This window comes from Watersipora subatra, chromosome 5, assembly GCF_963576615.1.
Source record: "Watersipora subatra chromosome 5, tzWatSuba1.1, whole genome shotgun sequence".
NCBI classification, from domain to species: Eukaryota; Metazoa; Bryozoa; class Gymnolaemata; order Cheilostomatida; family Watersiporidae; genus Watersipora; species Watersipora subatra.
In genome coordinates this window covers 46,508,195-46,531,065 of record NC_088712.1, presented here as the reverse complement: position 1 = coordinate 46,531,065, position 22,871 = coordinate 46,508,195, and the positions used below count along the sequence as shown (strand labels likewise).

The 22,871-nt window shown below is 35.9% G+C and overlaps 1 protein-coding gene across 1 annotated transcript; it reads right to left on the bottom strand.

Moving 5' to 3' along the window:
• Window positions 1–412: 412 nt before the first annotated feature.
• Window positions 413–20,242, bottom strand: LOC137396550 (tRNA (adenine(58)-N(1))-methyltransferase catalytic subunit TRMT61A-like). Its single transcript, XM_068082862.1, has 6 exons — window positions 19,867–20,242; window positions 10,249–10,371; window positions 7,092–7,235; window positions 5,616–5,734; window positions 4,407–4,617; window positions 413–746 (listed from the first exon to the last, which is right to left on the bottom strand). Exons 1-5 carry the CDS (start codon window positions 20,189–20,191, stop codon window positions 4,417–4,419), a joined length of 912 nt encoding a protein of 303 aa, XP_067938963.1. The 5' UTR covers window positions 20,192–20,242; the 3' UTR covers window positions 413–746; window positions 4,407–4,416.
• Between the last annotated feature and the right edge of the window lie 2,629 nt (window positions 20,243–22,871).

The following is a 22,871-nucleotide window of genomic DNA, read 5'->3' as shown; positions in this document are numbered from 1 at the left end:
ACTACCAATCACGTATTCCCGCTCACCACACTTCACAAAGCCTTTAAACATGTTGCTGGGTCCCAAATTGGCTCGGTTCAGCATTTGTTACAGGTTTCAAAATCCTTCGCAAACTATGCCCAAAATATTTCTATTCATCCTTACGCACACATGACAAACATTATTTTCTATTTCGTGACACAAACATACTACATCCACCATCATATGTTTCAGTTTATGAGGTCTCTGATACTGCAACCTTCAATTCACTATCGCAACCATCCGCAATACTATTAGATTATCAACTTTTAAAACTTATTTGTTCAACTCACTCAGTAATTACTACTTTCTGTCTTCTCATTTTTTTGGCATGTATTGAAAAACACCATTTTGTTGACGATGACTGATGTCAATAAAAACTTCTACATACATACATGAAGACAAAACTGTACAATTTATTGAAGTCTATATCATCAACTTTAGTACCTTAGTACCTCATATCATAGAATGGAATTGAAACAGTTTCATACATTTTGAACAATACTACTCATAGTAGACTTACAAAAACCAAAAGAGCACAAAACTTACAACTTTTGGGTAATGAAACCATTTAATTTCATTTTTGCTTCGTACTTCGTATAATACCTTCGCCTTCTACATAACACTATTACCCCAAGCCTAGTCCACGAACCACGAATGTGCATGATCTTCTTTCCAGGATGATACAATAATTCAGATGCTGCCAGCCAGAAAAACAGATGGGACAGCTACAAATAATGAAACATTTAGTTACTTACCCATAAATTAGTCACTAGCCCATGCAGGACGCATTATAGAATTTTTTTGGTCAAGCTTTTAAATAAAAAATTAAAAAGTATTATTTGGTCCTAAGCCAACATACAACTAAAACTGTTTTTATAACAAAAAGTATTTTTTGCCTCGGCAATCGGACAAAAACATTCGACAAATCTAAATTCATCCACTTAGTGGCAGTTTAAAGAGAATGACATTTCCACAGCAGAAGATTTTACAAATATTTGGTCTAGGGGTTCGCAAGGTTTTCAGCTGTTCTCAATTTTTTCACTTTATAATTCCAATACAAGTTGTACATAAAATGATTTTTTCGGAGTTGAATGTTGAAAAGTGAAAGATGTGATAGTTGAGGTGATTCTATGCTAGCAAAATACAAGAATGAATAAGCCACAATCTCTAACAATTTATCAATTTATATACCACATTTTCCAGACTATTAGCCGCTACTTTTTACAGGTTTTGAGCCATGCGGCTTATTTAGAGACTGCAGCTATTCTGTGGTTTCTTCGTTCACCGCTAGAGGCGCACTAACCGGAATTAGAATCAAAACTAAAGAAAAGCTAAGCCAAGAAGCAGACGTTGTTTTTATTTAGCTCGCAAATAGAACACGGAGGACGAATTACTAACTATTAATTATTTTCAAATTCTTGCCCCATCATTATAGAACCCAAACAAAGAAGTTTGTCTGAAGCAAGTTTTAAGCTGAAGGCCATCCATCGATTTTGCTATCCAGGAAAAAAAACGCACGGCTGCACGCAAGCTAACAGCATGGAGATCCTAACGGCTAATCCTAACAGCGTGGAGTGCTGTGAAAAAATCCACCATCACCAACGTGTTTAGAAAGGCCGGACTGCTTCGTAAGAACTCGTAAAAAAAACTCAATTTCAGCTGTAATTCCGGTAGGTACAACAAAGTATTTGCAGCCACTTGACATCAGTGTGAACAGGGCATTTAAAGCAGCACTCCGGGTTGAGTGAGAAACTTAGATGAAGAGCCGGGAGAAGTCTTTACAAAAACCGGCCACATGGGAAAAGCTTTCCTTTCTGATGTCTGTCAGTGGATCCTAACAGCGTGGAGTGCTGCGAAAGAATCCACCATCACCAACGGGTTTAGAAAAGCAGGACTGCTTTGTAAGAGTGCCACACCTTCAAAGCCAATTTTGCCGGAGGAAGATAGTGACACCGGGAACGAGGCAGATGTGGACAAATGTGATGAAGCGCTGACGATATTGTTCAACTCCAACACTGAAGAAGACGACATGAGTTTCAGCGAAGATGATTAATGTGAATCGGGAGAAATGAAGTTAAGTAAATACTGGTTATTTTCTATTGCTTCTGTTCCGTTTTAACCAGCAAAGTTGCTGTCGTGTTAAAAAGCACTGTTATGAGTTCTGGGGCCTATACAAAAGGTGCGACCTATGTACTGTTTTATTATTGTTTTTTTTAAATAGAGCAGATGCGGCTTATATAGGGGAAAAGTCTAATAGTCTGGAAAATACGGTGTATAAATCTCAAAGTTTGTCATCATCTGTCTCTATCTGTCTGTCCAGCTATTAGCTATTAAAATCTTTGATAGAAAAGCTCGCTCTGTGCTGGATTTGAACTCACAAAAATTGCAACCGCAAGATTCTAAACCCGCAACTAACCACAAACCTACAGAGTTCTTACAATTCCATTGCTCTTACCATATACCGAATACCTTTTCCCGATTGCACACGCTAAATGACGTATTAATGGATGCATTGCGCCCACAGGTTACGATGCCCCAGTTATAAAATATTTTCGCCTAACTCTATGAAACACTATGCTTTTTTGTGTTTGTCATACTAGGGTGAATTTCTTTTCACTATATCAACAAAACGATATATTTTCCTTACGATATCAACAGAAATTTATCTCATAATTAAAATTTAGCAAATGTTGTACTGATAACGACTAAATAACAAAAACGTTGATATGCTATTCGCTGAAATACCTCCCACAACGTCCTAAAGAGATATACATTGCTCAATTATATAAGGTATATAGATATATACCTTATAAGTTAGTCATAAATTATTATAAGGCACTGTTAATAATGCATGAGTTTAGGTTAGGTAGAATCACTGCTTCACTCAAAGGGAAGATTCGGGATGATAAGAATTCAAGACTGCATGCATTATAAACTTTTGCTACTGATCAGAAATATATAGATATCACCAAAACTGCTTGTTATCACTCTCAGTGTTGAAACAGTTAGTGTGGCAACGTGAAGTCTCGACACTAAATCTTTCACGATATCATAGATGATTTTGTGCAAGTAGAGTTACCATTAAATTTGTAACAACCTTTGCTTATCATAGAAAAATAAGGTTCAATTCTTGCTAAGTTCTTTGCCTTCGCTGCCTGAAGGTCATCTCGCTCTGCTTATTAACTATTGCCATTGTTCACATGATGCTAATCTGGAATTGTCTGCTTGTTGAGTTACCATATACAATGTATTAAGTTTTTCAATGGACATTCGCATGATGCTGATCATGTGCTTTGTTGACAAAAAGGGAATTATACTCCAGAGGCCGTAAGTGGCACATTCCTGTCTCACTTGGCAGCAGACTTTCGAAATAGGAACAACTGAAGTGTGGAAAATGTTTACATTGGAATAGCTTGCGTGGCATTTTATTGCGCCTCATTCACAAGTGCCGGGTTTGTGGTAGCCTGTTTTGACAAACTGTTGTTTTTGGGGAGTTGTCCCCCGTCGAGCGGGCAAGCAACACAACAGCTTGTCACAAGACGTACTGCACCTGATGCATCAGCTGCACTTATAGGGAGTTGTTCTCTTCCGTCTATGCGGCTTAGTTGCGATGTTATGTCGGTCGCTCCATTGGTAATCATAATGGATTTCGCGCAAAAATTTATGTAGAAAATAATAAGATTACAACGTTTAACCAGCGACCAGTCTCTGCGGTAAACTTTAATAGAACTTGAGAACTTAGGCAACAACAGCGACTAAACATGTCGTTATTTGTGCGCTCAGTCATCAGTTTAATTTCTATTTTTGTATCAGTCAGTTTTATTTGTTATTATGGATTTTATTTTCAATTTATTTTATTCTTAAGTTTTACTAAAGTTTACAACAGAGTTTTAAACAACCAACAATCTTTGATTAAACGTTGTAATTTTATTTTTTCTACATAAATTTTTGCGCGAAATCAGTTATGATTACCAATGGAGCGACCGATATAACATCGCAACTAAGCCGCATAGACGGAAGAGAACAACTCCCTATAAGTGCAGCTGATGCATCAGGTGCAGTACGTCTTGTGACAAGCTGTTGTGTTGCTCGCCCGCGCGACGGGGGACAACTCCGCAAAAACAAAAGTTTGTCAAGACAGGCTAGGTTTGTGGGTAAATGCGGGTTTATGCTGTTTCCATATTGTTACCGAGTTGCGGGTTCACCGCATCCCAGAAACATATTGCAAGAGTTAGGGCGATGAGTGCATTATTTAAGCAGCCTGGGAGATCTCATACCGGATTAGGTTTTTGCATTAGCAAGAATTACGTAAGTGTTACGAAAAAAATTCAAACACAATTTCTTTCGCGACCAACCAAAAATAAATCTGTTTATATTAAGCTCACCTCATGAGGGTCATGTCGTATCTGTACTTTTATGAAAGAGAGTAGCAAAGGTCAAATAGCCTGTGTGCCCTGCCTGTTGTTGCGGAGGAATGGCACTTTTAAATGTAACTGCTTGCTCCGACTGACACAGTAACCCCAAGGCGTTATCATCGGCATAGGAAAGTGGCTCGATGTCTCCCATGTCTGGAGTGGCCATCTTCAGAGACCTCACCTGAATGCAGATCAATTAAGAAATCTATCACATTCTCCAAGCTGGCAGAGAAACCGAGAAATACTTTGAAATACTGTTCCACTGGCAGCTGTACTTTTTTTAACATACTTAGCTTGAACTACAATTGAGTTGTATTAGCAAGTTCTCACATACCTAAACATTCATTCACATATGCATTATAACATCTGTCTATGTATGGTATACTTTGAAACAATCCTTTCAGCAGAGACGATTGCCACAGTCCTGAGACTATGTCGTTATACAATATGTTCCTTTATCGTCACCCGAACTACTACTACCATCACTTTTCTCTACTACCATCACTTTGTATTCAAAGTCTTCAGTGTTTACACCACAATTATCATCTGAATTATTGTCATATGGATCAGTTAAAAAATTATTGACCTCTGCGGGATCAAAGGAAGTTTTCAATTTTAATTTAGAACGTTGAGTTGCGCACTGACTTCTTTCTCCTCTATTTATTTTTAGTAGGTATCGCATTACCTCATTTCTTTAGCTTATAGCCTATCGCAATGCACCCTCAAATAATCAGCTCATAGATAAATACATTGCTGACAATATTTAGGACTAAATAACATTGATATCCTTTTCCTGTGTTATTAAACGACAGCTTTATTAACTTCTGCCAAAAATGCCACAAATATCGTTTGCCTATGGAAATCATAAAATACCTTTATGCCGGTTCCCCAAGTAAAAGAGTTCATCAGTCAGTTTTCTTCCTAAACAAGTCATTTGAACAATGCCTTTGCTTGCCATTATAGTAAGTATAGATAAACCAAATTTAGCTATTTCACATTGTAATTGATGTTAAGTGAAATTGTTTGCAGCTAATATGCATTGAACTGGGCACTATATTGGTTACTAAAGCAAATGTTCCCCAATATTGGCCACGACAACCAGGCTGATAGTCTATTCATTATAAACATCTCACTGCATAGAGTTAACTAGAGTTGAAGTGCTCACAAATAGACAGCTACCTCAAAGTTTCTTATCAGGCACTCCATGGTAGTAATCTCTTGAAAATCCAACTTAGACATCTCAACACAGGTCTTTTGCACCTGTTCAATGCATGGAGAGAATGAGCAGAGGCGTCCACCTGCATAAAATAAAGAAAAATAGACATTACAAAGTTAACGCAGCTTACAAATCAGTGAAAATGAAGGCAGTTTGGTACTATTTACACATAAAGACAATGATGTAATACTAAAAAGTTGCCCATGAATTATTAATTCATTAATTATTATTACCACTACCTCTTCTAATAATTAGGTTTTACAAACTAGAATGGCCATATTTATAACTGAAAATGTGTATTCGGCTGTTAACAGTTAACCAATGTATAACCTTCATATATTACTAGCCCAGAGCATTGGACTTTCTGCAAAAAATAATCTAGAGTACATTTAACAAGTAAGAGTTTAAGAGCAGATTAACCAATCAAATAAAGAGTTTATGAAGAGATTAACCAATTAAATAAAGAGTTTATGAAGAGCGCAACCAACCAAATAAAGAGTTTATGAACACAAAAACCAATCAAATAAAGAGTTTATGAACACAATAACCAATCAAATAAAGAGTTTATGAACACCAAAACCAATCAAATAAAGAGTTTATGAAGAGAGTAATCAATCAAATAAAAAGTTTATGTAGAGCGCAACCAATCAAATAAAGAGTTTATGAAGAGCGCAACCAATCAAATAAAGAGTTTATGAACACAATAACCAATCAAATAAAGAGTTTATGAACACAAAAACCAATCAAATAAAAGAGTTTATGAAGAGAGTAACCAATCAAATAAAGAGTTTATGAAGAGAGTAACCAATCAAATAAAGAGTTTATGAAGAGCGCAACCAATCAAATACAGAGTTTATGAACACAAAAACCAATCAAATAAAGAGTTTATGAACACAAAAACCAATCAAATAAAGAGTTGATGAAGGGAGTAACCAATCAAATAAAGAGTTGATGAAGGGAGTAGCCAATCAAATAAAGAGTTTATGAACACAATAACCAATCAAATAAAGAGTTGATGAAGGGAGTAACCAATCAAATAAAAAGTTTATGAACCGAATAGCAAATCAAATAGACTTGATGAACAGAATAGCCGATCATATAAAGAGTTTTTGAACCATTAAAAGTTTTGTATAAACATTTTAGGCTATAACTGAACACTTGCCTAATACCAAGTTGTTTAGTGTATGCTAAAAATGTTTTACTGGATTCGTTTGAGGTTCATCGATAGAGTAATGAGATATGTTGGTAACATATTGCTGTAAGTGACATTTAGAGGATAACTTCAAATTTATGGATATATGGGAAAGTAAACGAATGTGTATAATAATAGACATTCTTCCAGATTTTGCCATGTGTACCTTCTTCCGGCAGCTTATGCATAGATAACCTATAAGTACCTTTAGACCATTCAATGGATCTATACATAAACTAACAACTACCTTCAGGTTTGAGGGCATCTCTGGCATGAGCTACAGCTTGCTGAGGATTGGGCAGGTCCAAAAAGACTGCATCTGCTTTGTCATTCAGATCAAACCCTCTCTCAATGACATCCCTGTGTGTTACAGTCACATTGTCAGCAAAGCCTGCCAAATCAGAAAATTATGTCTAAAGCGTAAAATGATTTTCTATAGTGAGCATGTTGAAGGGCAATGGAACTAAATTCACCTGGTTTCAACACTCCAAAGATCAACCCTTAAAACATTATTTCATGCGGAAAAAACCTTTCATCTTTCAAAATATAAAAACTTTGAATATTTTAATTTCTATCAGCCATATTCCAATTGTATTCAAGACCACACACTATAAATGCAATCGAGGCATTGGTAGATTGGTTTAATAAAATATAATACTTGTATAATACTCATTTCAAGCATTTTTAAATGTAGGCAAGTAATCGGAACTCACTGGCTAAACATAGTCTTGACAAGGAAGCAAGGCTATGATAACAACACGTATAGTGAGCGATAGAAATAGACAGATTGGTTATCAATGGCGAACTTTAAAAATGTATGTTTCTTTGGTACACTATGGAATAGGAAATTTAGTTTGCATTTTATCAGTCATGACAGTGCATAAATTTATTAGCAAGTACTTCAAAAGAATACCAATTCTCGTACAGGTCTGGTTGAACAATGTTCAGGTGAAACAATATGCTAACATCATGTTGATAAATAAAGTATTTTATGGATAATCATAAAATTTTAGTTCAATTAAAGCATCAGTGATTTTGTAACTGGTTGAAATGCTGATACGCATTTGGTCATTGCTTGAAAAATAACTATGATCTCAACCATTCATTGGGTGACCTAGATAAAGAATGACCTCAACCATCCATTGGGTGACCTAGATAAAGAATGACCTCAACCATCCATTAGGTGACCTAAATAAAGAATAATCTTAACTATCCATTAGGTGACCTAGATAAAGAATGACCTCAACCATCCATTGGGTGACCTAGATAAAGAACTGAGTGCTATACTGTAGTTTATAAAATGTTAGTTTGAGTTCCCAAATGTTTCAGCCAATCCCAATATATTTTAGGAATAAGGATAGTAAGCTCAAGGTGAGTACAGAACATGTCAATGGTCCATTTGCATGAGCACTGACAATGTTCAGTGAACCTAGCCCAAGATTTCACACTTAATGGCAGACTATTCACACACGACTGGAATATTTTACTTTTCAGAGATGCAGGTATGATTATGCAGGTATGGTAAGGCATGATTATTTATGCATGTTCATCTATCAAATGCATATCTACATTTTAACTAGTTACTAACTAGTCAAAATTAAACTAGTTAAAAGCCAAAACTAATGCTTCGCATGACCGGAGATTTGATGTTTCCACATATGAGACAACTTTAAAACATGGTGTTAACAAATTGTTTTACATGAATATGGTCCAGCAAGACCTTTAAAGGTTGACTTGCAACAAAATTTATATTACAGTTATTTGGTATCAAAAAATTCACCATGTCTTAGTCTGCTGTGTTGTAGGTGCAAAATATGTGGAAATGTGATTACAAGGTCTTAAAAGCTCAAAAACTAACAGTTAGTCGCCGCCATCACGAAACTGCCGTAGATTAAAATCTCTTTCCAAAATGGCTCAAATGGGACGTAATTGAACAAGATAGCTTCTGTTTACACGTTCATGCAACCTCATTCGTCGAAATATTTTCACAAATATACTTCACGCATTCAGTAAAACCATGTCTATTGTCCTTACGCGTCCATTTCATCATCATTGTAATGCTGTCATTTTGAGCACTGGTATCTTAAAATCTACCATAAAATTTGTTGAATTTTCTTAACCTTAGCTCGAAGGAGTGCATATCATTCTCTGATAAACATGACGAGCCTGTTGGTCACCTGTGATAGTCGAAAAATGGGTGCAAAAGTTTTTTGCGCTGTTTAGCAGGAAGTATGGGTCACATGATCAGATTACGACTAGACCATTAGACCAAGCCGAAACAAAACTGTAAAGTAGCCAGCATCTATATTTGATACGGGCTCTTCGGTAAAACTCGAAGTGTTTGCCATAAACTAGTGCTATGAGAAGTTTTATATCGAGCCTTTTATTGGCCTTTCAATTTACGTGAGAACATCACGTGTCAAAGCAATAACCAAAGGGATTGACAATGCCGGAGAAATAAATTGATTCCAGTCTAGTGCGGTTTCGTGATGTCTGCGATTAACTGTTCATTTTTGAACTTTTAGGAGCTTGTAATCACGTTTCCAGATATTTTGCACCTACAACACAGCAGAGTAAGACATGGTGAATCTTTTCATATCAAATAACTGTAATGTGAATTTTGTTGCAAGTCAACCTTTAAAGGAAAATAGAGTAGTTGTCTGCCCTCAGCAGTAATGCAAAAAGAATAGCTTATGTTGCTAGTAAACTAAGAGCTGAAATCTAGAGATTCTACATACAAGACTGTCTAACAACATGGTGTTAACAGTTTGCTTGACCCAAACCACAGGACCTGTAAACATATACTTGAAGAATAAAATCGTAGTGAATAGGTCCTTGGAGAACCTTAAGACAGACATATTTGCAATGGAGAACCTTTAATACAGACATATTTGCCGTGAGAACAAGGCATAACCCGGATCTAATTACAAGTTCATTGTTATCACATCTGATTTTGGGAATAATGAATAATTAATTGCCTTTAATTACTTTTAACAAAACTCATTTACCGGCAATTAAAATGCATTCATTTAATGTATTTTATTACTTGCCGCTGTATATCGTTATGAGCTATTATATCAGTAAAATATTGTAAAAATTCAAGTCATCAAAGGTTAATATCACTTGAATGTTGGTTTTTCTAGCTTATTTAAATATTACAAAAACAGTTGTACATGAAGAATTATTCCATATTTAGCTGCAACAGAAATATGAAAACCAGCCAGTTTTTGACAATTTTCGCTGTGTGCTTCCAGGTGGTATTGCGTAGGTAGCAGTGAAGATTGTCAATTGGCAGTCCCTGAATGCGTCATTTCATTAAATGGTTGGCCAGAAGAGACAAACACGAAAATATGGCTTTGGTTGTACAAGAAATACAACTTTGTGCAGTAAGAAATAAAACAAACCATGATCTGTGAACTCCTCCTTAGCAACCAGTGCCCTCTGCTCATGAAACTCATATGTGTAAAGATGTCCGTCAGGTATTACGGTGCGAATGATAGCATGAGAAAGACTTCCACTTCCTGTGCCTGTTAAAGAGTCATCAAATATTCTAGAACTGTTATGAGAATGTTGTTTTTCCAAGATCATTCTGTCAAGTCTCTCAGTACCATAACAGCCAAAAGGAACATCCTATGTGTGTAAATTTCAGTGGGGTGTAAAATAAACTGAACCCCTAAAGAATAGAGAAAGTATGATATTATTATGCTTTATTATTTATCTTGAGGTGTTGACTGATGTTCTAAAAAAAGAATCAAGGAGATTGACCAATCAGAAGCTGAGAGATAACCGGCCAAACACAGGTCTATCAAAAGGCAAGTGTTTTGGTAATCCTCATATTAGCATCAATATATGACGTATGAAATCGACTTGTGTGCCATTGGTCAATTAAGCCGACTCATGCGCTCTCCTATAACAATTAAAGCGTTTTTAATTGGTTTAATCCCTGGAAGTATAGAACAATCAAATTGGGCCTAACAATCATTGCTCTGAGAATTCTGAACCAGTCCCTCTGACGTGTAGATTAGTTTTAGCATGAAATAATTACACGCATCTATTATTTCGCAATATTTCGCTATCTTGCTAGTTCAGCTCAGTTTTGTTGTTCACCCACTTAGCTTCCCTATTCAGACTCATCTTTAGCGCTGTTCAGATTTTTTTTATCTATAGCTAATAAATGGAATCAATTAAATCAATCATCAATCTCGGTTATCTTTTGGAATTTTCTACAAATTATATTAATTACATCATTTATTCTATACAGTTATATTCTTATTTTGTATAATGTGCATTATGATTATTATATTAGTCATAAAAAATAATTTAATTTAATCATAAAAATAATCATAGATAAGATAATAGATAAATAGAAGAATCGAATCAAATCAAAAGTTATCGTTTTCTTTTCTTACAGCAAGAGCAGCACACTCAAGTTACTCTTTTTAAAATTATGGCTGTAGTGAACTTACAGTCTGTTAATAGTGATGATAATCATGCAAATCAACTGAATGCTGCAGTAGGTACACAGTAGAAAGATGATGAATGAACAAAAATTCACATTCCCATTTCTTATTCTAAACAAACTGCAAATCACGGATATTGAATAATATAGACTATACACGCCCCGTTCTTTGAACAGAGGAACTTCGGAGCATATCCGTGGAAAGGGAGTTAAAATTTGAGGCACAATAGTCAAAATCTGCTCTTCTGCTTTGAAAAATCATGGCAAGGTGTTGTGGGCAACTGCCTTTACCACACAATGTTTGCTTGGTTTTCCTGAAAAACCAGAGCTAGCCTGTAAATTCTTTACTATCGTGAGAAGCGTTTCAAATCTCGTAGCCTAAAACAATCAGTATATGTAACGGCGGTAAGGGTGCGCAACTCCGGCACATGTCCAATAAGTCGATAATATTTCCTCGGATTCGTTATTAGGTAGACCTGTGTTTGGCTGGCTATATCTCAGCTTCTGGTTGGTCAATCTCCTTGATTCTTTTTTAAGAACATCAGTCAACACCTCAAGATAAATAATAAAGCATAATAATATTATGCTTTCTCTATTCCTTAATTGGAAAACTAAAATTCCCATTTACAACATTGTTACTCATTATGAATTTAGTCAATAACTATAAATTATATATTAAATTACTCCTCATTTTGTTCTGAGTTAAAATACGTAAACTTGACAACTGAAAAATTAAGTTTTTGAATGATTATGCATCCTAAATTCTGAACATTTCATTTCCTACACATGTATATGACTTGAAATAGACAAATAAAATGAACGTGGTCTATCATGTAACCCAGTAAATGAGGTGATCTTATTTCTTAAAGTTTGACTTGCACCAAAATTCCCATTACAGTTATTTGGTATCAAAAGGTTCACCATGTTTTACTCTGCTGTGTTGTAGGTGCAAAATATGTGGAAATGTGATTACAAGCTTTTAAAAGCTCCAAAACGAACAGTTAATTGCAGCCATCACGTAAACGTCGTAGGCTGGAATCCCTTTCCGAAATGGCTCAAATGGGACGTAGTTGAACACAATGAGTTTCTGTTTACACTTTCATGCAACCTCATACGTCGAAATCGTTTCACAAATATACTTCACGCATCTACGGCAGATTATATAATCTACGGCAGTTTCAAAATGGCGGCGATTAACTGTTCGTTTTTGAGCTTTTAAGAGCTTGTAATCACGTGTTCACATATTTTGCACCTACAACACAGCAGAGTGAGACATGGTGAATCTTTTAATACCAAATAACTGTAATGCAAATTTTGTTGCAAGTCAACCTTTAAACATTCTGTAACAAGCTACGAGCAATTTTAAATTGTTGATCTACCTTGCATAAAAGACTGAGATTATTTTAAAGGCTGAATTTAGATAATAATGAGATTTAAGACATCCATCTCTAGGTATCATTCTAAATTGAGCTAAACATCCCTAATTTCTGTTCCTAAAAAGCTAGGCTACGTCACATATTTATGGGCGAAGCTTGTTGTGCCAATTGTGTTGTTTTTGAGACAGATATTGAAACGCTTTAAAAAAGCCTTCATGGCTTTGAAAGTTAATGGACCAATATTTATTTTGAGTGTAAAATCGGAATCAGCATGTCTGTTTTACCTAGAAAAAAAACAATAAAAGTTGTACGTGGAAGTTATGGTTTAAAGCACATCTGAATGAACTTGCAACAAAGATTCTCACAGATAATGGACATTAGCAATCAGTAATTGCAAGTACCTTGGCATAAAAATGGTATACCATTTGTATGTATGGTATACATACAAATGTTATGTATTCTATTTATACATATTTCTCAAAGCATGTTGCCGTCGTATGTGGATCTGTCTGCGTTCCGGTTATAGATCTAGCTATAGCGCACGCTGATTATTTTACCAATGCGGATACGCGTTATGATGCCCCTGTTACGAAATATTTTTCATAAGGTTCAATTACTATATCTGGGGTCTAGGCCAATTCTTCTCACGTGGACAATTATATCGTTTCCTCGACACTGAGAAAAAATTTGTGATTGCCAATGTACACTGAGAGACTCTTTTTGATTAGCGTGTTGTCAAAGAGGCTTTTTTGCAATTAACCATAACATCAATTGACGCGCGATTGTAATCTCATTCCGTTACTTGGCGATTGTGCGCGAGACGTCAAATGAGCTCTTTCATAAGCAGCTCATTGGGCAGGAGATTTTCCCGCGCATAACGTTGCTGGTAATGATGTAGCCTGTCAAAAACAAAAATCTATCCGGCTAGCCATTTATCGATAGGCTTTTACAGATACATACCGATCATATCAAACCAGCCGCGAATAACTAGCTGTCACCGAAAATGACTGGTTTTTCCGGATACCAGGAATACCTCAGTGTTGGTAAGAGTGGATAACTCCTTACCGGCCCAACACTATTACACGCTCTGATTTTCCCCCCATTGTCTGGTGTGACATTGTCCTAGTAGCAAAAGTAAAAAATAGTTTGTGGTTCATGTAACTGCAATCTATTCTAAGCAACCTTGCCACAGAATAATGTCAAACATACTTTTCACAAAAAGAATATGACCGCCTTTTGGTAACTGTTGGGTGAGTTTCAGATATCCTGTCATCGCTGCACCATTCAAAGGTACCTGATTTGTATTTTTTACCTTGATTTGATTTCTTGCGGTGTTGGTTAGTCTCTCAGATTCCTTTGATATTAAACTCTACATTTGCAGATGTTACATTACTCATGACACAGGTATGATTGACTTATCGACGTCTATCATGAGACAAAATTTGGCCAAAATCTTTGTCATATTCTCAACAGGAGCACTTAGTTCAACCCATTCCTGCAATCACATTTAACTTTGCTACGAGACATCTTTACGGAGTTGCAACTAGACCTTTTAAATGTCCAATAGACAAACATTATCACCTTGTTTTTTCATTCTCCCAGCTTTTTCTGGCGCATTGCTAAATCATCACCAGGATTGTTATGTACATGTGGGCTGAGTTCACGATTATAGTCCACAACAAGCCCTACCTTCTTTCCTTCGTTATGCTAAAATACTGTCATAGGTTAGCTTATTCCATTTATTTTTCCATGTAATTGCTCATGCGGTTTCAGCGAGCTATCATGAATCCATCTTGATTTCACTACGGTATTGTTCCTTACAAACATTCTTTACGACATTTTCCGAACATAAAATTCTTATTAGTCTTTTGAAGCTTTCATTTGACTGCTCACCTTTTGCTACAAAAACTAAGTGTGAAGCCTTCAATTAATAATTAATCATTAATTATTACATCTCCTACCTACCAAATTCTTTCCCGTTTCAACAACTGTTCAAGATAAATAGTTAAAGGTTATTTGGACTACTTGAAAGACTAACGAGTTTATGCATTCCACCTATTCCAAAAATCCGGCAATGCAGTACCATGCTCTCACAATGCTCCACTTTTACATTTATGTTCACCTCATTGTTTCCCTGTGTAGAAATACGATTTATCATTTTTAAAGTCTATTTCGACCAGTATCTATACTGGTTGAAATGCTTTTCATGCATTTGGTGGTACATGCTTTTTACATGAACAGTTGTATAAATATACTGGTCGAAATAGAACTTGTATATAGACTAGCTGTACTACTCAGCGTTGCCGGGTAATAAAAAAGTCTTTGGACAAAAAATTTATTTGTATTAAACATATAACAACATTTGCCATTCTAACTTTCAAACTACACAGTACATGTATATTGTGAGAAAAGTGTTTTGTGTAATTGAAATGAATTGAGAGGAAATAAAAACAACTGTGAAGGTTTTTAAACTTTGTTAAACTACTGTAACTTTCAAACTTCATATTATGAAGAAAATGCTTTGTGCAGGTCAAACAATTTAAAAAAACAACTATAAAGGGTTTAAATGTAAATGTGAAATAATTAGCAAGTAATAGCTAAATTAATTCTATTTGCTATGATTACAATCAAAGATGATTTGGTAATGATACAATAATTATTAATACGAACTGAGAAAACAAATAAAAATCTTGAATATGTTGAAGTAATAATAACAATTCTTGCATAGAAGTGTGTGTGTATGTGTGTGTATAAAAAAGGTTACTGCTCCAGCAGAAGTTATTCATCAAAACTTTGAATACGACGTTACTGGTACCTCTTGATATTGGTATAAATGTAAAAATGAAATATCGTACTGTCTTTGTCTGACCGAACAAAGAGAAAATGCCAAGGCTCTTCTTACGGAGATAAGTGATAGGTGAAAATTGGCCTTGACCGCGGATATAGCAACTGAACCTTACAAAAAAACAAAAATAGAAATTCACGAAAACATGACAAAGCATCGTGCTTCATAGAGTTAATAGGATTCATAGAGTTTTAAATAATACGCCATTTAATGTGTGCATACGCTACACGGTATAATATACCGTATAGCGTATGCATATGGGTAAACCATGTCTGTTAGTTATATTAATGTCTTTAAAAAAGAAAATGTGGATAATATATTATCATAGCTTGAGTTAGCTCTAGGTTATACACCAATAGAGGAATTAATTTATACACAATTATTTTTCTCGTAAAATCACATGTATCTTCTTGCTTTTGCTAGAGAACGACCAAAAAGTGACACTTTTTCATTTTTTAGTATTTTACTTTAAGACGGAGGCTAGATTTTCAGGCAGCTACAAATATCACTGTTGATTACCTTAAATTTTTGACTGCGCTATGTGAGCTTTGAGATTTTCTGCTGAAGATATGCTTTACCATGTTAAATAGTTTAGATCAGGGGTTCCCAACCTTACTTAGCCTAAGTACCCCTTGGGAGTCGTATGGCAAAAAATATACCCCCACAGTTCAATCAAGGAAACCAGAGTTCAATCAAGGGTATTATTGGTTTAACTTCATTAATATTGCATGTGTGCATTAATAAAATGTGTCATTTAAACAGGTAAAGAAATGTGGTATGGTATGAAATTGCTATTTATTAAAATAATAACTATGCAGTACAACTTTTATACATCGCAGTGTGTCATTACTTTCCCACTTTATTTTGGCGAGTCTAATGGGAAGGCTGTGCCTGCTTTGCATCAGTGAGCTGTTTGATGTTCGGTTCAGTAACAGATAATGAAACTCTGAGGTCGTCATCAACATTTAATCGTGAGCGATATTTATTTCTCATGTACCAAAATGAGGAAAAAACCCTTGCTCACACTTATAACTACTAGGACACATGAGCAACACTTTTAAAGCTACCTCTGAAAGTTTGGTTAGGATGTTATCAATGAGAACCAGAACTTGCTAAGAACGCAATCTGCAAATCTATCATGTGCACCAGAGTCATTGAGAAGGTCAATCAACTCTTCTTGCATGTCACTAACAACATCAGCTACAGTTAACTTAAATGGGTTTCTAGCCAAATTACAATCTGTGTCATTCAAGTCAGGAAAATATTGTTGAAACTCACAAGCCAGCCGAGAGAGGTGGTCTGCAACCAGATCTTTCATGAATAAAATTGAATCGTGTGAAGGCAATATTTCCGACAAGCTATCAAACATATCAAATGAGCCAGCATTGACTTTTTCTCTTCAGATCTCTAGCTTCATGACAAATGCTCCAAGCTTGTCTGTAAAATTGATTATAGTGGTAGAGTTCCCTTGAAGTGATGTGTTGACAGTGTTTAATCTTAGGAAGATATCTCTCAGATACGCAGCTTGCTATTTTCATTCGGAAGTCCTTAACTTCTCACTGAATCTTGCAGCTTTGTCAGAAGTCGGTGTAGCAAAGAAAGCTGCAATCTCATCAATCAGTCCCACAAATCGATTCAGGACATTGCCTTTAGAAAACCATCTCATTTTTATGTAGAAAAGGAGGTTTTCATGATCTGCATTGAAATCTTGACTTAATTAACAAAACAACCTTGTATTTAGGGCTGATGCTTTTATATAATTGACGATTGAAACTACATTTGAGAGCACAGAATTCAAATTTGATGGAAGAGACTTTGCTGCCAATGCATACCTGTGGAACATACAATGGAGGTATTTTGTTGAGCCATTGGCTTGCAATAATTTTTAATGGAACCCAGACCTGCAACCTATCATTGCTGGTGCTCCACCTGTGGTGCAAGCACATACATTTTTCCAGGAAAGCCCTGTATGCTGAAGAAAAAAGGACTCAACTTCGAAGACATTCTCTCATCTTGTTTTCTGCTGCAGTGAATGATTGAATAGGAACTCGTCTTTAAAGTTTTCACCATGAACATATCTTGCAAATACCAGGAGCTGTGAGCAGCTTGACACATTAGTAGATTAATCAAGCTGAATGGCAAACTGGCCGTATAGCGTGGCCTTTATCTGTGCCAGAACCGTATTTTATATATAATCAGCCAAAGTTGCTGATTCTCCAGTGAACAGTGTTGTTTGATAGGGAAATTGTATTTAGTTTGGCTTCAGCAATATATCCAATAATACAACGAATTATATTCTTACAACAGGGTAATATTAATCTCGCCTTAATTGTACGTGGCTTTTTTTCTTATGCTACCATGAGAGCCACTAGATAGGAAGCATGTGTCGCTGTCTTGGGTTCCTGAGCAAAGTGGCCTGACTCATCCAAACAGGCCTTTTTAGCGTTTTGTTTGTCACTGAAAATATGCAATATCCTTTTTGGCCTTGTCAGCATGTCTTGTTTCTAGATGGCGTTTAAGAAAGCTTGGCTTCATACTAGATTCAGAAAGGACTTTCAGACACAAAACACACTGTGTCAATTGCTTCCCTTGTCTTTCAATCACTGTGAAACCATATTTAATGTGCTCGGTGTGATACGAACATTTCGGTGTTGGCATTGTGTTGTATAGTCAAATCTAAAAATTGAAAATGGATCTAAAAATTTATTTACTAATCTTCAATTTTAATACAAAAACTGCTAGTAAATATTGTGAGTTGGGTTCAATAGAATGTACCAACATTACCACTAGTAAAAGGCCAGAGCTGTTAGTAAACCCACCGATCACCAGGAACCTTAAGAGTAAACTACCAGCCTACCACTTGAGGGTTGTAACTTGATACGCAGCTTGACTTATGTCATGACACAAAGATCTACCCGCAGAGGTCTACTTACAATCACAATAAGCATTGTACCATACATGCCTAAGGTTGTTTGAATGGCAAAACTAATTAGCTTTAAAATGATACCAATAATAGCTCTATAGCAGTGGTTTTAGCAAAGTTATTAAAAGCCAAACAAACCAAAAATTTATTAAGTTTTTAACTTTTATTGTATCCCCTAGATATCTAAAATGTACCCCCGGGGGTATTTGTACCCCAGGTTGGGAACCCCTGCGGTATATGATAGTGGCTTTGATCAATAAGCCTTGTATAGCTCAGGGGTAAAGTGCGTGGATTTAAAACTTGCGATTGCGATCTTCGTGAGTTCAGATCCATCATTGTCCCGAATTTTAAATTCAAAGATATTAATAGCTATGGCTGGACATACCCACAGAATCACACACAAACTTTGAGAAATATATATATAGATTCGTGGAGAGTTAGGTGAAAATTAAAGAAAGAAGAGGTGTAAGATAGCTTGCATTACACTGACATGAGTGTGGATGCTAGTAAGGTTGCTGGACCAGCAACCCATTATGGAGAATGTATATTTTTTTATTCGGTCGATGTGTCCAGCAATGGGATTTTGGACAGAAATGGTTATGAGAAAGATAGCCGAGTTTGAGAGAGAAAGAGGAAGTACAGAAGAAGAGAGCTACAGAGTTTGAGAATGCAGAACCATCTTGGGGACTAAAGGCCGTCGGCCAAGATCCAGAAAAGGATGCTGAAAGTAGACTTGCACCCTGTCAGAGGCAGGTTGGAATAAGTATATTTGAACCAACTTTAATGTTGAGGTCTGTAGTGTCATCTCCTATGGAGCGAGATACAACCCAGTAGGTACATTCCAACAGAATGGCTGCCACAGCCGTTTCCCCTAGTGAGACTGATGAAAAGAAGGAGACACCAGCTGTAGTTGAGTTACTATTTACCAAACCACTAGGCTCAGAACTAGTCAGTAGTGATGGTCATACCAATGGCAGTGGTGACAGTGTTGGTGGTTACAGTGGCAATATTGGTTGTGAAGACAGTGATGGTTGGGGGTGATAGTTCTTCTGGCACCGCCAAATAAAATTAACTTTCAATTTTACAAGTAAGAATGTAAAGAACCAAAGGGCATGTTGTATGATCGAATTTGTGGGCCCATACTACATAGACGTCTGAAGTGAAATGAAGTCAAGAAATTAACTAGTAAATTCAGTTTATTAGCAAGTGCAGAAGGAGACAGGTGTTTCTTTTATAGGTTTTCCACAATTCGGTTTCCTTTAAGGATCAACTTTACACCTATGGTTTTTGCATGAATGATTTTTTAAGCTCAATGCTTCTAGTTTCTTCTCAAAAATGCATGTATTTTAACAGGTTAGATCAACTACACGAATCCCGAAATAAACAAATGGGACAATCCTACATCCTAATGACACTTACCGCTTTCGACCACTATTTTTCCTGGTTTTAGGTCTAATTGGAGGATAACGACGCTGATATCTGTAGAGTACAAAATTTGTGTTCGGTGAGATAAGGTTACAGTCCATAGCTCTGGAGTAGGTTTTAATGCATATATATAACCGTTGGCACATTCTATACGACTACCGAAAGGCTTATCTAAAATATCATCATGACGGAGGCATCCCCATCGCGTTTGGTGTGTTTTTCCTTTGGATACTGTTAGTTTTTGCATATTTTGTTGTCCTAAGTGCAATATCACCAAATCACCGTCTTCAATAACATCTTTGTCGTTGACAAAACTCATTTTGTTCGTTACATTAAGTACAAAACCATGTGCTATTTCCGCCGACGAAACTTTCTTTTAGCGCCGGAAGCCCTTACTTTCGTTTTGTTCGCCAGTACACCCACTGCTAAAAGCGAGTTTCCGTATGAAGTTATTTCCTAACATGTTGTTTTCGCGTCAGCTCGGTATACCATAACGCAAAAGCTTCGTCAGAAAGAAATGCATCGCCAACTCCCATAGTACTACATCTATATCTACTAGTACTATACTGCAGTACCACTAGTGCTACACATAGTACTATATCCACACCGAAAGCTAAAGCTGATTCTTTCAATACTTTTTTTGAATCAGTTTTTACAGTTGATGATGGAACCCAATGTCATAGCTTCAATACTGAAAAGATCTCTGATAAAACATTAATTGACATTGATAGCTTAGGAGTCCTACAGTTGCTCAATAACTTGGACACCACCAAGTCCTGTGGACCTGACAATGTGACAGGCATCATGCTAAAAACATTTGCTTCAGTGGTGTATAATAGCCTTTCTTCAATCTTTGCATACTCTCTGGCAATAGCAAAACTACCTTCGATTTGGAAACTTGGTAGAGTCCAACCTATACACAAAAAGGGAGACAAACAAATACCAAACAATTATAGACCTATTTCCCTCACTAGCATAGTGTGCAAGCTTTTAGAACACATAGTTTCTTCATATTTGCATAAGATTTTTAAGGAGGGTAACATTTTTGTAGACAGTCAACATGGTTTTCGACCTCATAGGTCTTGCGAGACTCAATTAGCTCCTACGGTTGGACACCTTTCACACCTATATGAACAAAAACAAACAACTGATGTTATAATATTAGACTTTTCTAAAGCATTTGACACGGTTAATCATCGAAAACTGATCTTTAAACTATCACATATTGGTATTAACAATGTCTTGCTTTCCTGGATATCTGACTTTCTTAGCGATCGACATCAATTTGTTGAAATCGAGGGTCAGAGGTCTAACACAAAACTAGTCAGTTCAGGTGTGCCACAGGGCTCAGTTTTGGGCCCTTTGCTTTTTCTGATATATATCAATGATTTACCATCTTGTCTTCAATCACAGTGTCGTCTTTTTGCCGATGATGCAATACTGTATATCACGAGTGACAAATTAACGCTTTTAAAACAAGACCTTTTTGCATTAGAGGCTTGGGCTTCTAAGTGGCAAATGAAATTTAATGTTGACAAGTGCACATTCTTACAAATTGGTAAAAACATTAATAGCCACCCTGGATATACTTTCTGTGGACAAAATCTGAATAAAGTGTCTTCTTTTCCTTATCTCGGATTACAACTACAAGCAGATCTAAAATGGAATGAACACATAGACAAAATAACAACTAAGTCTACACAGAAGTTGGCAATGATCAGAAGGGTGCTAAAATCTGCAGACACCCCTACAAAAAAGATTGCCTATTTTTCTTTAGTAAGGCTAACAGTAGAATATGCCTCACAAATCTGGGATCCCTATCAAAATAAACATGTCAAACAGCTTGAAAAGTTGCAAAATAAAGCACTACGATTTATTTTTAACATTAAGGGCCAGATAACTTTTACAAAATTACGAAAAGATACAAGTGTTGAGTCCTTACAGGAGAGAAGAAGAGAGGGTAAGCATAAACTGTTTGTAAGATGTGCTGCCGAGGGCATAGAACCACCATTCAAATGCGAAAACATAGGATACAATACCCGCCAAAAATCAAACACCTTTACTCCATATATAAGAACTAATGTATTCTATCAGTCCTTTTGGCCCCGTACACTAAGAGAGTTAAAGTCCTGATAAGATGAATCCTTAGGACAGAATAAAATAAATGTATGTAAAAATATATATGTATATATATAAATAAAAAAACACAATATAATTTTTAAAAAAATTCTTATTTTGAAACCACTTATTAGTGTAAACACACTGTGTTCCCATGCCCCTTACGCACCTGCTGTGTGGTCTAAATGGGAAAATATAATAATAATAATAGTACTGTTATCGGTATTCTAAAATGCAAATCATGTAACAAACTTTGCCAAGTCCAGAAACTTGTTTCAAATTAAAACAATTATCTATTAACTTAAAAAGGGCTTGTAGTACAACAAATGACATTCAATACTCACAATATTTCTGGCCATGTTAAGTTGAATTTCATTCTTGGATTGGTTTCTTTTTGTTCTTGGGAAGAAATATACTCTCTGTAATGTTATTTGCTTTAATATTTTAGGTCAAGTGAATTAATTGAAAAATTTAGCACAAGCCATGACAGTTTGTTAGGATTTAGCAAGCCCGGTGGATAGTTCTTATAAAATAATGAAGTAAGGTTTGCTCTTCCTCAATTTTATCAAGCAATACCAACCTGTTAATACAGTTCGCTAGTGATGAGGCAAACCTGCAGTAGCTATCAAAGAACTAAGAGAATCATAAACATTTGAGAATATAAGTGAAGGTAAGGTAATAAAGTTGGTTTAAGAAAAAGTGAAGTAAAACTGGTGTAAATATATTTCATGCCATTGAAGTTGATGTGAAGAATAATGAAACAACTCAAGCTGAAGAGTACAATGCAGACTTCAGTAACTCAAGCTAAAGAGTACAATGCAGACTCCAGTAACACAAGCTAAAGAGTACAATGCAGACTTTAGTAACACAAGGTAAAGAGT